Consider the following 13206-nt stretch of genomic DNA (forward strand, 5'->3'; position numbering starts at 1 on the left):
ATTCTGGCATTTTCGGGATTGGCGGTGTGCAGGATGCTCGCGGCGGGGCTCCTTTGTCCGGGCTGGGGCAATCCCGGCATTTCGGGATTGGCGGCGGGGCCGCTTTGTGCGGGCCCATCCGGGCCGGGGCGGGCTGCGCGGGGCGGGCCGGGCGCGCCGTTGCCAGGGAAGCGCGTCACGGGCGGGCGGAGCGGCCGCGCCGCTTCCGGGGCCGCGGGAGGAGCGCCCGGGCGGCTCCATGGTGACGGCGCAGGTGAGTCCGGCCCGGCCCCGCACCGCGCCCGCACCCCGCCCCGAGCATCCCCGACCCCTCCGGGCTGGCACACCGCGGGCCGCTGCCAGCCCGGTGTCCCCGGTGCTCCCGGTGCCAGCCGTGGGCACGGCCGGGGCAGCGGGCGCGGGAGGCGGCGGGACCCGCCCGCGGCCGGGCTGCGGGGGCGATGCCGCGGGCGGGTGGCCCCGTTCGGGTGGGTGTCCCCCGCTCCCGCTGCTTCTCCGCCGCGGTCCTTCCCCCGCTCCCCGCTGTCCCCAAATCCCCTCCCTGCAGCGCCCGGTGCCGCTGCCGCGAGGGCGGTGGGTGATGCTCGGGTGAATCCGCGGCTCCCCGGGGGAGGGAACACCGGTGGGGTGCCGTGCTGAGGCGACAGCGGGGACAGGTGACCACAGGTGACCCCAGACGCCGAGTGGAGCCAGGGCTCGCAGGTGGCACCGCCGCGCCAGCTCCAGCACCGGGATGTCCTGCCCGGCCTGCGGAGCGTTTGGCAGGGAGAGGAGAGGAAAACAGCAGCGCCGAGGGTGGCTTGGCTTGGGAGGGAGGGAAGGACACAATTCAACCGTGACATTATGAAACCACAAATATTTGAAAGATTTGAATGGCGAGAAGCAATGGAATGTTTTGAGTGTTACCTCGGGATGTGCGGAGAAGCAAGGGAAGGGTTTGGGCAGTGCCGAGAAAATCTTTCAGAGGTGTTTAAGGCAGGAGGCAGAGCGGCTTTGGGATGTCAGGGCAGGTGGCATGGGTGAGCACAGCTGTCCAGGATAGCACCTCCCAGTCCTGCAAGTTTCTGAGGAAAAGTGGTGGCCCCAGCTTGTATTCAGGTTGTGGCATTGCTCATTTTTTCAGGCATAAACTTTTATTTCAGTGTTGACTGAAATGAATAAAAATGCTTCCATTTCTGTCCATCTTCCCTTCTTGGTCACCAGGGCACATTTGCAAGTGCATCCATCTCAACCTTGACCTTGACCTTGACTTGCAGGGACCTGGCCAGGTCACTTTAGGCTGAACTAATTTAATAAAAAATCCCCATCTTTGATGGAGAAGAGTGGGTGGCACGGCAGCATTCCCAGCTTTCTGGCCATTCATGTCCAGCCACTCTGGCAGTTCAAACATTGCCCTGGAGTTTCTGGGGAATACAAACACTGCCAGCTAATTGGTTTTATTTTCCAGTTACACACTTGGATAAATCTGAGAAGAACCGTAATTTGTTATGCTTCCAGTGAACTTCACCACAGTAGCTAAAATAATTGGAGATGATTCAGGATGGGTTGTTATGAAAATAGCCCACATCAGGGGTAAAATCAGTTGTTTGTGACTATAAAAAGAGACTTGCAAGTGAAGTGGGGAAAGGTGTCAAAAGCTGATGGTGAGGAGGTACACCCAGAGGAGCAGCAAATGTGCAAAATAATTTTTGTTCAAGGTGTAGCTCTGGCAAGACTAACTTAACTGATCATTTAATATTTGTCATAGTTGCTTACAAAAGCAGCACTTCTCATCAGAATAGTATTTTAGATATTCAATATATAAAATAAATCCGTGCTCTCCTTGTCAGAACTTGTGCCTGGTTTGAGTATTTGCCAGTGTGAACATGCAGATACGTGACACAGTGGTTGTCATGTGACCTTGTCAGAAAATTGTCTCTTGTGAACTTGAATTACTGGAATGTCTCTCGGAGCTGTGGAAGGGGAAGCGTGTGTTAATGTATACAAGTCCTCAGGATGAACAGAGGGAGAGTTGTTCTTTGTGATTCTGCCAAGATTTGTCCTCGTTTCACTTATACTTGCTGTGTTTGTGCTCCAGAATTCGTGTTTGCTATGGGTCAGAAAGGAAGGTCACCTTTATCTGGAGCTGTCAATTAGGAGGGAAATGGTTTTATTCAGTAGCTACCTAAAATGGCTGTAACAGTTTGAACTCACTGTGCAGGGTGAATTGTGAATGAGTGTCCAGTTCAGTGCTTTTATGGGAAGAGTGAGAAGCAAAGTGTTTCCCCCCACAGACCCAAGGAAATTCCCAAGGCCATATTGAGGTTTCTGTGCAATTCTGAACCATGTTTATCTGTTACTTCTCTTTTACTTTTTGCCAGTCTGACTGTCTGTATATTGGGCTGGAATTGTGCTTCCTTTTCCATCCAGTAGCTCTGGCCCTGCAGTTCTCTGCCACCTTGTTGGAGAAGCTCTCCTGAGACATGCAATTATCAAGTGAAAAACAATTAGACAAAAATCCCTGTTTCCTGCTGATCTGGCTGGGAAGGGAGCAATGAACACATCCCAAGGAAGCCACACCTGAACCTGTGCCAGCACTGCCTGGGCTTCCCTGTGTGTGTGTTAGTTTTACACTTAGTTCTAGTTGGCAGAGGGACCTCAGGGCTCTTCTTGGAAGATATTTTGGAAATAAAAAGGGTTGTTAGAAATTGCATGGCATTCCCCAAGTTGTGTCATTGAGATCTGCCGTGTGAGGCTTGAGCAGTGACTGCTTTAGCAGTTTAGTAGCACAGGCTTCTTGCTCCATTTTCAGTGGCTGCTCATCTTGCTGATGTCTGGAGGATGCACCAGTGCATCCTCCCTCTCTACCCAGAGTCATGAACGAGTTGGATCTGTGATCTAGGTTTATACAACTTGAGTTTAGGTTGATGGTGAGTCCTGTAGACCTGATGCAATTGGAGCACCAGAGCAGGAGTGATGTCAGTAGGTCAGTGTAGCTGAGCAGGGCTGGCTTTTGTGTGGAATCCTAATAAAAGTCTATTGCCAAAAGAAAAGATAATAGCAGACTTGTGCTCAGGAGAGAGCAGGGCTGTGCTAGATTTTCAAAATGGGAGATTTAAAACAAAAAGCCTGACTGTAAAGAAAATGATTGGCAAAGTATTATTTTCATAAATAGTTTAAAAAGGTTTATTATAATTTTTAAGGGTCAAGAAAAGGATCTTTACCAGGTGTGAAGGTGTGATCTGTGGTGATGAGTTTTTGGAGCAGAACTTGTAGAAATGATACCATTTGATGCACAGGCTTTGGTAAAGTAATTCTATCTCAGTTCAGGCCTTTACAGGGTTTTCATGTTGCACATTATTTTAGTACTTCAAAATCCCTTGCAACTTAATGAAATCAAAATGCTGCTCAAATTGATGAGGCGAGCCTTTGGCTTTGTGAAAAGCTGTCCCCTGCAGAAAACTACCTTCAGAGATCCCTGCTTTGTTTTTGTTGCAGGTGTGTAGCAGGGCATCATCCATCAGCAGCACCACAGCAGGCCCAGCCCCGCCGCCATGTCCAAGGCAAAGAACTCCGAGTCCGTGCGGGTGGTCGTGCGCTGCCGGCCCATGAACAGCAAGGAGCAAACGGCTTCCTATGAGAAGGTTGTCAATGTGGATGTCAAGTTAGGGCAGGTGTCAGTGAAGAACCCACGGGGATCATCTCATGAACTGCCTAAAACGTTCACCTTTGATGCTGTGTATGACTGGAATTCCAAACAGGTCGAACTCTACGATGAGACCTTCAGACCTCTGGTGGACTCTGTTCTGCAAGGGTTTAATGGGACAATCTTTGCCTATGGGCAGACTGGGACAGGGAAAACATACACGATGGAAGGGGTGCGTGGTGATCCCGAGAAGAGAGGGGTCATCCCCAATTCATTCGAGCACATCTTCACCCACATCTCTAGATCTCAAAATCAGCAATACTTAGTTAGAGCGTCTTATTTGGAAATATACCAAGAAGAAATCAGAGACTTGTTATCAAAGGATCAGTCCAAGCGGCTGGAGTTGAAGGAGAGACCAGACACGGGGGTTTTTGTTAAGGATTTGACCACCATTGTCACAAAAAGCGTCAAAGAGATAGAGCACATCATGAATTTGGGAAACCAGAACCGCTCAGTCGGTGCCACCAACATGAATGAGCACAGCTCTCGGTCTCACGCCATCTTCCAGATCACGATCGAGTGCAGCGAGCTGGGGCTGGATGGAGAGAACCACATCCGTGTGGGGAAGCTCAACCTGGTGGACCTGGCGGGCAGCGAGCGGCAGGCAAAGACTGGAGCACAGGGGGAAAGGCTGAAGGAAGCCACTAAAATCAACCTGTCCCTCTCAGCTTTGGGCAACGTTATCTCTGCCCTGGTGGATGGCAAAAGCACGCACATTCCCTACCGGGACTCCAAGCTGACCAGGCTGCTTCAGGACTCTTTAGGTGGCAATGCCAAAACTGTGATGGTGGCCAATATAGGCCCTGCCTCTTACAATGTAGAGGAGACCCTGACCACACTGAGATATGCCAACCGTGCCAAAAACATCAAGAACAAGCCACAGGTGAACGAGGATCCAAAGGAGGCTCTGCTGCGGGAATTCCAGGAAGAGATTGCTCGACTCAAGGCACAGCTGGAAAAACGGTCCATTGGCAAGAGAAAGAGGAGGGAAAGGAGGAGGGAGGGTGGGGAAGAGGAGGAGGACACTGAAGAGGGTGAGGATGAAGGAGATGACAAAGATGACTATTGGAGGGAGCAACAAGAAAAGCTGGAGATTGAGAAGAAAGCTATAGTCGAGGATCACAGCTTGGTAGCAGAAGAAAAGATGAGGCTGCTGAAGGAGAAGGAGAAGAAAATGGAGGACCTGAAGCGAGAGAAAGAAGCAACAGAGATGCTGAGTGCTAAAATCAAGGTAGAATTCTTCCTGGTCATACCCTTTGAAAGAAATTTCCTTAGGCTGTGCAGAAAATAAAGGGTTTCCCAATTTGGAAAGATATTTCACAGAAAGTTTCCAGGATAGTGATTTGTGTTTGGGTTGGAAGATTTTAAAAGAAACCATTTCTAGCCAGAAGTTGAAATTTCCACCATTAATCACACATTTCAGTATTCATGAGCTGTTTCATTGTTCTTCTGTACTGATCTTAAGCAACTGGCACAGTAAAAGACAATGCATCTTTTCACATGCTGTGGCACTAAAAATGTTTCCTTCTGTCACAGATCATTAGAAATTATTTACAAGGGAGCACACATTTTGATTCTCCAGCTTTGCCACACATTTCAGTGATGCCTGATTCTAAACAAGTTACTGTTGCATTAATCCCACAGTTTAATAGGAATTTTAAGAAACAGTGATTCCTGTAGCAGCTGCCTTGAAAGAGAAGGTTAAATAAGGGAGCTGCCCTGAAGAAGTTGTATCCATAGGAGAGAAAGTTACCCTCTGTAGTCACTGAGAGAAACTTCTGACCCTGGTTTTTCTTTTCAGACAATGGAAAGCAAGCTGCTGGTGGGAGGGAAAAATATTGTGGATCACACAAATGAACAGCAGAAAATCCTGGAACAGAAACGACAGGAAATTGCAGAACAGGTACAAGGAAGGGGATTTGTTATTTTGTATAAAAAATCATGCTGCTGAACTTTTGTAAAACATTGTGTCAGGGAAATTACCAGAAAGTTTTCCCAGGGTTAACCCTAGAATTGCTTTAATGGCAATCATTTATTGAAAAGAAGGGGGAAGGGCTTGTGTAATATTTCTCATTATTTGAAATAAGTAAAGAAGGTTTATAAAATTTTCTTCTAGTTCTTCATGATAAAAATTTACCTCCTATTTTGATTGGAACTGTTTGTAAGTGAAGAAATATTTGCAAGACTCTTAAGAGTACTAGTTTAGTCTTTAGCTCAAGGGAGGAGTCTTCACTCTGTGCTAAAAGTTTATTTTCTGTTAACGCGAATTTTGTTGGTGATTCTTAAATACAATAAGCAGTACAAACTGATAAAACGGAAAGAAAAAACAATCTAAAAGTGACCTTGATTGCTTTAGTTGAAGCTTGAGCCTTGTTCACACTCCCTGATCTTAATAGCAAAACAAGGACAAATAAGATGTTTCTGGTATTTCTGTGGCAAGAGATATGAAGAACTGGAAGGCAGGGAAGGAAACCCATCCTGAGCCTTGGTTTCATGTGTGTCAGCTGGAGGTGACAAGGTAATTGAGGTCTTTAATGCCATATTTTCACATTCTTCAGAAACGTCGGGAGCGAGAAATCCAGCAGCAGATGGAGAGTCAGGATGAGGAGACACTCGAGCTGAAGGAGACCTACAGTTCTCTTCAGCAAGAGGTGGACATAAAGACCAAAAAACTCAAAAAGGTAAAAAGAAAATGATTCCCTGTCTACCAGGCTGGGAATAAAATCAACTTGTGTGTGAAAGTGAGAGGAGCTTTGGCAAGTGATGGATTTTGGCTCTTGTTGTGTGCTCCAGTTATTTTCCAAGCTGCAAGCTGTGAAGGCAGAGATCCATGATCTCCAAGAAGAGCACATCAAGGGGCGCCAGGAAATGGAACAGACCCAGAATGAACTCACCAGGGAACTAAAGCTAAAGTAAGCCCCATCACTTAAATAAGCTATTAAATGTAACAGAGAGGGTTTCTCGGGGCAGGGAGTGGAGGGACTGCCTTGCACATACTTGTGGAATAAGATTTAACCATGAGAAAATGAAACCATTCCTCCTTTTCCAGGGTTTTATTACATCAGTGGGAGAGGAGCAGGGAGGAAAGTCATTGCTAATTATGTTTCTTGTATATTTCTCATTTTTGTGGTTGCATGTAGGCACCTGATTATTGAAAACTTTATTCCCTTGGAAGAAAAGAATAAGATCATGAACAGAGCATTCCTTGATGAAGAGGAAGACAACTGGAAACTACATCCCATAACCCGTCTGGAGTGAGTGTATTTCTGCTCTTGGGATGGAATTACAGGTCACAGGAAACCCTCTAGCTGTCAAGAACAAAAGGGGGATTGAACTGGAGATTTAAACTGACCCTCTAGAGTTCACAGCTTCTTGATGTGTGATAAAATAAAATAAACCAAATAAATTTATTTCTCTTAATAGGTACTATAAAATACGAATGTATAGTTAGGGGAATTCTTGAAAGATTATGATTTTTTTAATAGGCAAACACAATAATTATATGTAAAATACATGTAATAGTGCATTCACCCTTAAAGTAGCAGTGCATTCCTATCATATTTCTTTCCTGCTCCTACAAATGCAGCCTGGGTGGTTTCTGCTGTGTTGAAACAGATTTCTGCATGGAATTTGCAGATGTTGTAGCTCATAAACTACAGGAGGAGTTGTAGCTCATAAACTCCAAGGGGAGCTTTTGGTTTTAGGCTATAACAGCCTGAGTCTGTTTTTCTCTAGTAACCAGCAGATGATGAAAAGACCAGTATCTGCTGTGGGGTACAAGAGGCCCCTGAGCCAGCACGCCAGGACGTCCATGCTGAATCACACAGCTGCTCGGTACAGGGTAAGCCCAGATGTGGTTGAACCTTTGCCTCTTCACCCTGTGATCAGGGGAATGTGAATTCCAGAGGGGATTGGGTGTTCTTTTGAGATGTAAATTTGTAATGCCCAGCACACATTTATAAAGTACCTCAGATTAAGTTTCTGAGGGCAAAGTAACAGTTTGTGTGAAAACATGGAGACTTTGATTCTGCTTTTCCCCTCTCAAGTACTTCAGATTAAGTTTCTGGAGGGCAAAGTAACAGTTTGTGTGAAAACATGGAGACTTTAATTCTGCTTTTGCCCTCTCAGGCAGAGAACATCGTGTTACTGGAACTGGATGCGCCCAGCCGGACAACGAGGAATTATGAAGGTCCAGCCATTGCTCCCAAGGTTCAGGCAGCTCTGGAAGCAGCTCTGCAGGATGAAGATGAGATTCAAGTGGATGCCTCAACCTTTGAGAGCTCTTCAAATAAAAAATCAAAACCCAGGTGAGTTGGGCTTTCCCTGAGCAGACTGGCCCACAGGAAAGCTGCAAGTCAGTCAGCATTTCTCATCAGTGAAGTGAAGCTGAGCTTCATAGTAAAACAGAGAGAAAAAGGAACATAGAATCAATAAGGTTGGAAAAGACCTTTAAGATTTGAGTCTCACCTCCAGCTGAATCCCCACCATGCTACTAAACCTTATCTTGAAGTGCCACATCTACTCATTTTTTGAGCACTGCAGGGGATGGAGATTCCAGCCCTGCCCTGAGCTGCCTGTGCCAGGGCTCAAGCACTCCTGCAGTGAAGAGATTTTTCCTCATATCCAGCCTTAACCTCCCTTTGTAGAACTTGAAGCTGTTTCACCTTGGCCTGTCACTTGCTACTTGAGAGAAGAGGCCAACCCCCACCTTGCCACAACCTTCTTTCAGGGTGTAGGACGTAGGGTAAAAGAAAAAGCTGAAACCATTTATTAGAGAGTAACTCTAGTTTAAAAAAAATCAGCTTTTTGCAGATTAATTTTGGAAAGGCAGGTGACGTTGTTAGAAGTTTTCTTGTTCATATTTTCATTTTTGCTTCTTCAGACCGAAAACTGGAAGGAAATCAGTGGGATCTGCATCAGGATCAGGCACCCCCACTTCTCAGCTCTACCCACAGTCACGAGGGCTGGTTCCAAAATAAAGCCAGCAACTCCTCTCCAGGGAGGGAACAGCCTTTACCTTCTGGGAGCAGAGACAAGGACAAACCTGCAGAGAGAGCTCCTGGCCAGCCTCCAGCCCCTTTCCCTGGAGATGGCCTTGTTGCTGTTTAACTGACTCGGGCCAGTCCAGGGGCACTGAGCCATGGGAAGATCCGTGCTTGCAATTCAGCATTTGGCCTCTGTGGGAAATGGATTTTAGTTAGAAAATCAAAAATGCATGAGGTACGTTACAGTGTGTTAGGAGCAATGGGAAGCATGGGGATCACCTCACAGCATCACCGTCCTCCTCCTGCACCAGCCCTTCTGCTGCACGGCGCTTTTTGGCTCTTGGGCACTGAGAAGACAGAGGTGAAAGTCATCTCCACAGAACCACCACTCTGCAGCTCCACAGTGAGAGCCAAAAGAGGCTACAAAGCAGAGGATCTGTTCAAACTTGACATGGTGCATGGTTCTTCCTGCTTGAGAGGCTGGCGTCACCACCTGGGCTCAGGCAGGATGGCAGTGGCCAGCACATCCTCACCACCACACAGCTGTGCCTCCCAACAGGGCTGTAGGACAGAAAAGGGTCTCAAAAACACCTCTGTGGTCTCTAGAAAGGAAGCAGTAGAATCTGAAGTCCTTTCTTTGTTTACAGGCATAAGTCAGAGCTCATCTAAGCTGACCTACAGACCTCACCCCTACCAACAGGAACCACCTTGTCAAGGAACACCTCTGCATGCCATGTCAGCTCCACAGCTTTCCTCCTCTCTCTTGTCTCCACCTTTACCCCTGGCATTTAAAACCAGTGTCCATATGACATCTTTAATGGCATATGGCCATTTTCTCATGCCTCCCACTGTTGATGGAAAACGTAGCACTAGCTCAGAGCTCTCCCTGCCAGGCTCAGACTCTCAGCTGGGCAGAGCACTGGAACTTGGAGCTGCCTTTGAGTGCACTCCTGGGAGTTTGGTCCCTTCCCTTGGTGTCTAAGGAGGTTTAGCATTCAGTGCCTCTCGTGCCTCACCTGTTCCATGTTAAGCAGCTTTCTCTCTGCACCTCCCAGCCCACTCAGAGCCTGCTGGGAGTGAACCTGACCTGAGGCTGGTGATGGAAGCTGGTGTTAATTCCAGGGGTTTTACTTTGAAAACAAGGGAGGGAGAACTCCTGCTTTTGACAGTCTCATTGCAAAGCTGCCCTATGACTAAAGCAGGCTCGTGTAGCAGGGTAGAGGGAGGTGGAACTCCACACTAAGGACAGAGTAAGGTGTCCCTGTCTAGTGTCCCACAGCTCATTTGTAAGTTTTAGTTCACTGTATATTGAGACTTGGGATGTTACTTTTTCTGGTTGCTCTTGGCTGTCATCCTGTGAACATTTTTACCTGTTCTCCCTCACTGATGACTCCCTCCAGACTGACACGTGTGAGTGTGTGAGGACTTGCCTGGCTGCAGACATGCTCTGATGTGTGGACTCTGCCTTGTGCTCCTTAAGTGTCCACGGAGTGACTTCATCCAGGCTGGAGAGCTCCTTTCTACTGAGCAGGAGGAACTGAGTGCTCAGCACAGCTCACCTGTGCATCCTGCAGGCACGGTGCCCAGGTGAGCCAGGTGGGCCTCCTGAACACCAACTTGGCTGCTGCATTCCATGGACTGCTTTCCTGAGCCACAGGGTTAATATCTGTGTACACATGTATGCACACATACATATATATAATAGTTTTGGTGGAGGAAGGAGGGATTTGCTTATAACTGAGAGAGCAGGCACATGACCAATTTCTTTCAACCTGAACATGGAAACCCAGCATAATCTTCATTTTCACCAGGCACTGTTTATATCCAGAGAGCCTTTTAACTGGCTTTTGTTGCATAGTATAACATCACCTTCTATCCCCTCTCTTCCTTCTTTCTCTCCAGCACATAATCTTCTGTACCAGGACATTTTAAAAGATGATTGTATGGTTTAAGTGCTCAGAGAATTGAAATTAAATGGGGGGAGGTTTAAAACCCTGAAACAGCAGCACAATATATAACCACGTGTATGTACATACCTATGTACACATGTTTTATGTGAATAATGCATACACAGACACATCTGTGTCTGCACATGTGCACATTTTTCCTCAGTTGCTACTATCCCATAGGGAATTCTATTGTATATTAAACTCATATGCTGGAAACTGCCTTCGTGGCAGGGCTGGTACCATGGAGCTCTGCAGTGCAAACCTGTTTTCATGTTGATGAGCCAGTGTCAGAAAGGCTCTGCTTTTAACTCTGTAGAAATTCATTAGCAAGGTGAAAGAAACTCAGTAGAGTGGAAAAGAATAAATCTGCATATTTAGTCATTGTATGTAAATTGGGGCTTGGTGGAGATTTGGTCAGTGTATTCATGGGGAATCTCGCCTGTTACAGAAGCCTTTGGATTCTCATTCCAAAGGACTTAACCCTCACCAGATGCTCAGTGGCACTGATGTTAAGATACATTGTCTTAAGCTGTACAAAACAAACTGAGCTCTGGGTTGAAGCTTTTAAGAAACATTCCTGCCGAGTTTGCCCTTCTTTGGTGTTATCTGAACCATCTGGGCTTCCTGCTGGTTAACCAAAGGCAGGAAATCCAGCTGGACTCCTGGAGGAGGCCCTGGGACAGCCTTGCACCATCACCTTTTCTTCATAGGAATGTTTAACACTCAACATAATTGTCTTTGCTCTGATCTGTATAATGGGATCTTTTTTTAAAAAAGTGGCATGGAGCAGGAGTTGGCCACCGGAGCAAGTGCCACCAGACACTGAAGCATAGGAATTAAAGCACTTTCTTAAATCCTTAACTTAGGTCTAGCGCCTTTTTAAAAATATTTGCATGCTGCTTGAATCTTCTAAAACACATACCTCTGCCAGGCACCTGGTGCCTTATACAGATCAGAGCAGGCAGTGCTCAGTCAGTCTGGGCTGTGTAAGTCTGTCCTGGCTGAACCTGCAGCGCTGGAGCTTCAGTGAATCACCTGAGTACCTGGACCTGTCCTCTCTCCTGTCTGTGCTGGGCTGTGCACCAGTCTTGAAAAAGTTCAGTGGAATTCCTGGGGGTCTGTTCCTGCTGTGTTCAAACACAGACTGGAAAAGAGAACCTGCAAAAGCCATAATTAGCTACAGAGATGGAAGTGAAATGAGAACGCTGGTGCTGCCTGCTGCACTGTGCAGTGGGGGGTTGACTCTCTGGGATCCAGGTGCTTGCTGCCTTCTCCAGCCCCTTTCTTTTTGAAGAGGTGACCCAGGATCCTTCTATGGGCACAGCTGTCAATGGCAACTCTCAGCTCCTTGGAGATACACCCACCTCCACCTTCTCTTAGGTGATCTGTAGAAAAAGAACCTGTCCATAGTTCTGTCCATAGTTTTACAGCTTATATTTATTTGTATCATCTCTTTTGTCTAGGAATGTAAAGTGATCCTAAAATACAATGTGTAATAAAGTCAATAAGATTTATTGCATCTATCAAAACATGTGTTTTTCATTGTTAATTTGGGGCAGGCCTCAGTGACTTCATGTTTCACAATGCCTCACATTATTTTTCTTTCATAAAAAGAAGTCTGCACAAAGTAAGTGAAAAAATGTAAAAATGAGTAGAAGTGCAATGAGTATTGTAATGTGTGTGTATATGTTATGTGTGTGTGTATATATGTGTGTGTATATGTATATACACACATATATATCTATAGACATATTATATATATATATATATATATATATATATGTATGTATGTAGAAGGTGCTGATGCCTGCATGTGGCACCTTGGGTAACAGAAGTGCTGGTGAAACCCTGCCAGAATCCCAGTCCAAGGTGGGCCCCTGAAATGGGTGGTGCTGATTTAAACCAGTTTTTTATCCTTTATCAGTGCTGTGGGGAGAAGGTGCCTCGGAGTACAACCACGATGTCCAGAGAAGGGAAATGAAGGTGGGGAAGAGTCTGCAGCACATGTGTTATGGAGGCAGGAGTGTTTACCCTGGAGAAGGAGGCTCCAGGGTGACCTTATCACTCTCTCCACCTCCGTGAAAGGAGGTTGTGGCCAGGTGGGAGTCGGGCTCTTCTGCTGACCAGTGAGGACACAGCATTAAACTGTGCCAGGGGATGTTTAATTTGGACATTAGGAAGAATTTCTTAACCGAAAGGGTTATTAGGTATTGGAAGGCGCTGCCCAAGGAGGTGATGGAGTCACCGTCCCCGCAGGTGTTTAAGGAAAGGTTGGACGTGGCGCTCGGCGCCCTGCTCTGCTGGACATGGTGGTGTTAGGTCAGAGGTAGGACTCGCTGATCTCAGAGGTCTTTTCCAGCCCAACTGATTCTGTGCTAACCGGGATGCTGGAACTCCAATCGCCGCAGCCCTCAGCCGCGGGGGCTCAGCCTCTAGCCCTCAGCTCCAGCTCGGTCCCGCGGCCGCCCCCGGCCCGGGCGGTGCCACTTCCCCGCCGCGGCCATGCGGCGGCAGAGGCCTCTCCCGCCATGACGCGCACCGGCCGCCGGGACTTGTAGTCCGCGGGCTACAGCGGTGCTGCGCTGGG

At 47.3% G+C, this 13206-nt stretch overlaps 1 protein-coding gene across 1 annotated transcript; it reads left to right on the forward strand.

The window, feature by feature from the left end:
• Window positions 1-193: 193 nt before the first annotated feature.
• Window positions 194-12133, forward strand: KIF3B (kinesin family member 3B). Its single transcript, XM_064729975.1, has 9 exons — window positions 194-253; window positions 3478-4916; window positions 5487-5588; window positions 6244-6366; window positions 6479-6597; window positions 6826-6939; window positions 7421-7526; window positions 7814-7992; window positions 8568-12133. The coding sequence occupies exons 2-9, from the start codon at window positions 3534-3536 to the stop codon at window positions 8662-8664; spliced, it is 2223 nt and encodes a 740-aa protein (XP_064586045.1). The 5' UTR covers window positions 194-253; window positions 3478-3533; the 3' UTR covers window positions 8665-12133.
• The last annotated feature ends 1073 nt before the right edge of the window (window positions 12134-13206 follow it).

This window comes from Zonotrichia leucophrys, chromosome 20, assembly GCF_028769735.1.
Source record: "Zonotrichia leucophrys gambelii isolate GWCS_2022_RI chromosome 20, RI_Zleu_2.0, whole genome shotgun sequence".
Lineage (NCBI taxonomy): Eukaryota > Metazoa > Chordata > Aves > Passeriformes > Passerellidae > Zonotrichia > Zonotrichia leucophrys.

Bases quoted from the DNA above. Each gene is read 5' to 3' on its own strand.
- KIF3B (XM_064729975.1), top strand. From the start codon at position 3,534: ATGTCCAAGGCAAAGAACTCCGAGTCCGTGCGGGTGGTCGTGCGCTGC. The intron at 6,367-6,478 runs GTAAAAAGAAAA...TGTGTGCTCCAG, and splicing joins AGACCAAAAAACTCAAAAAG to TTATTTTCCAAGCTGCAAGC. The intron at 7,527-7,813 runs GTAAGCCCAGAT...TTGCCCTCTCAG, and splicing joins ACACAGCTGCTCGGTACAGG to GCAGAGAACATCGTGTTACT.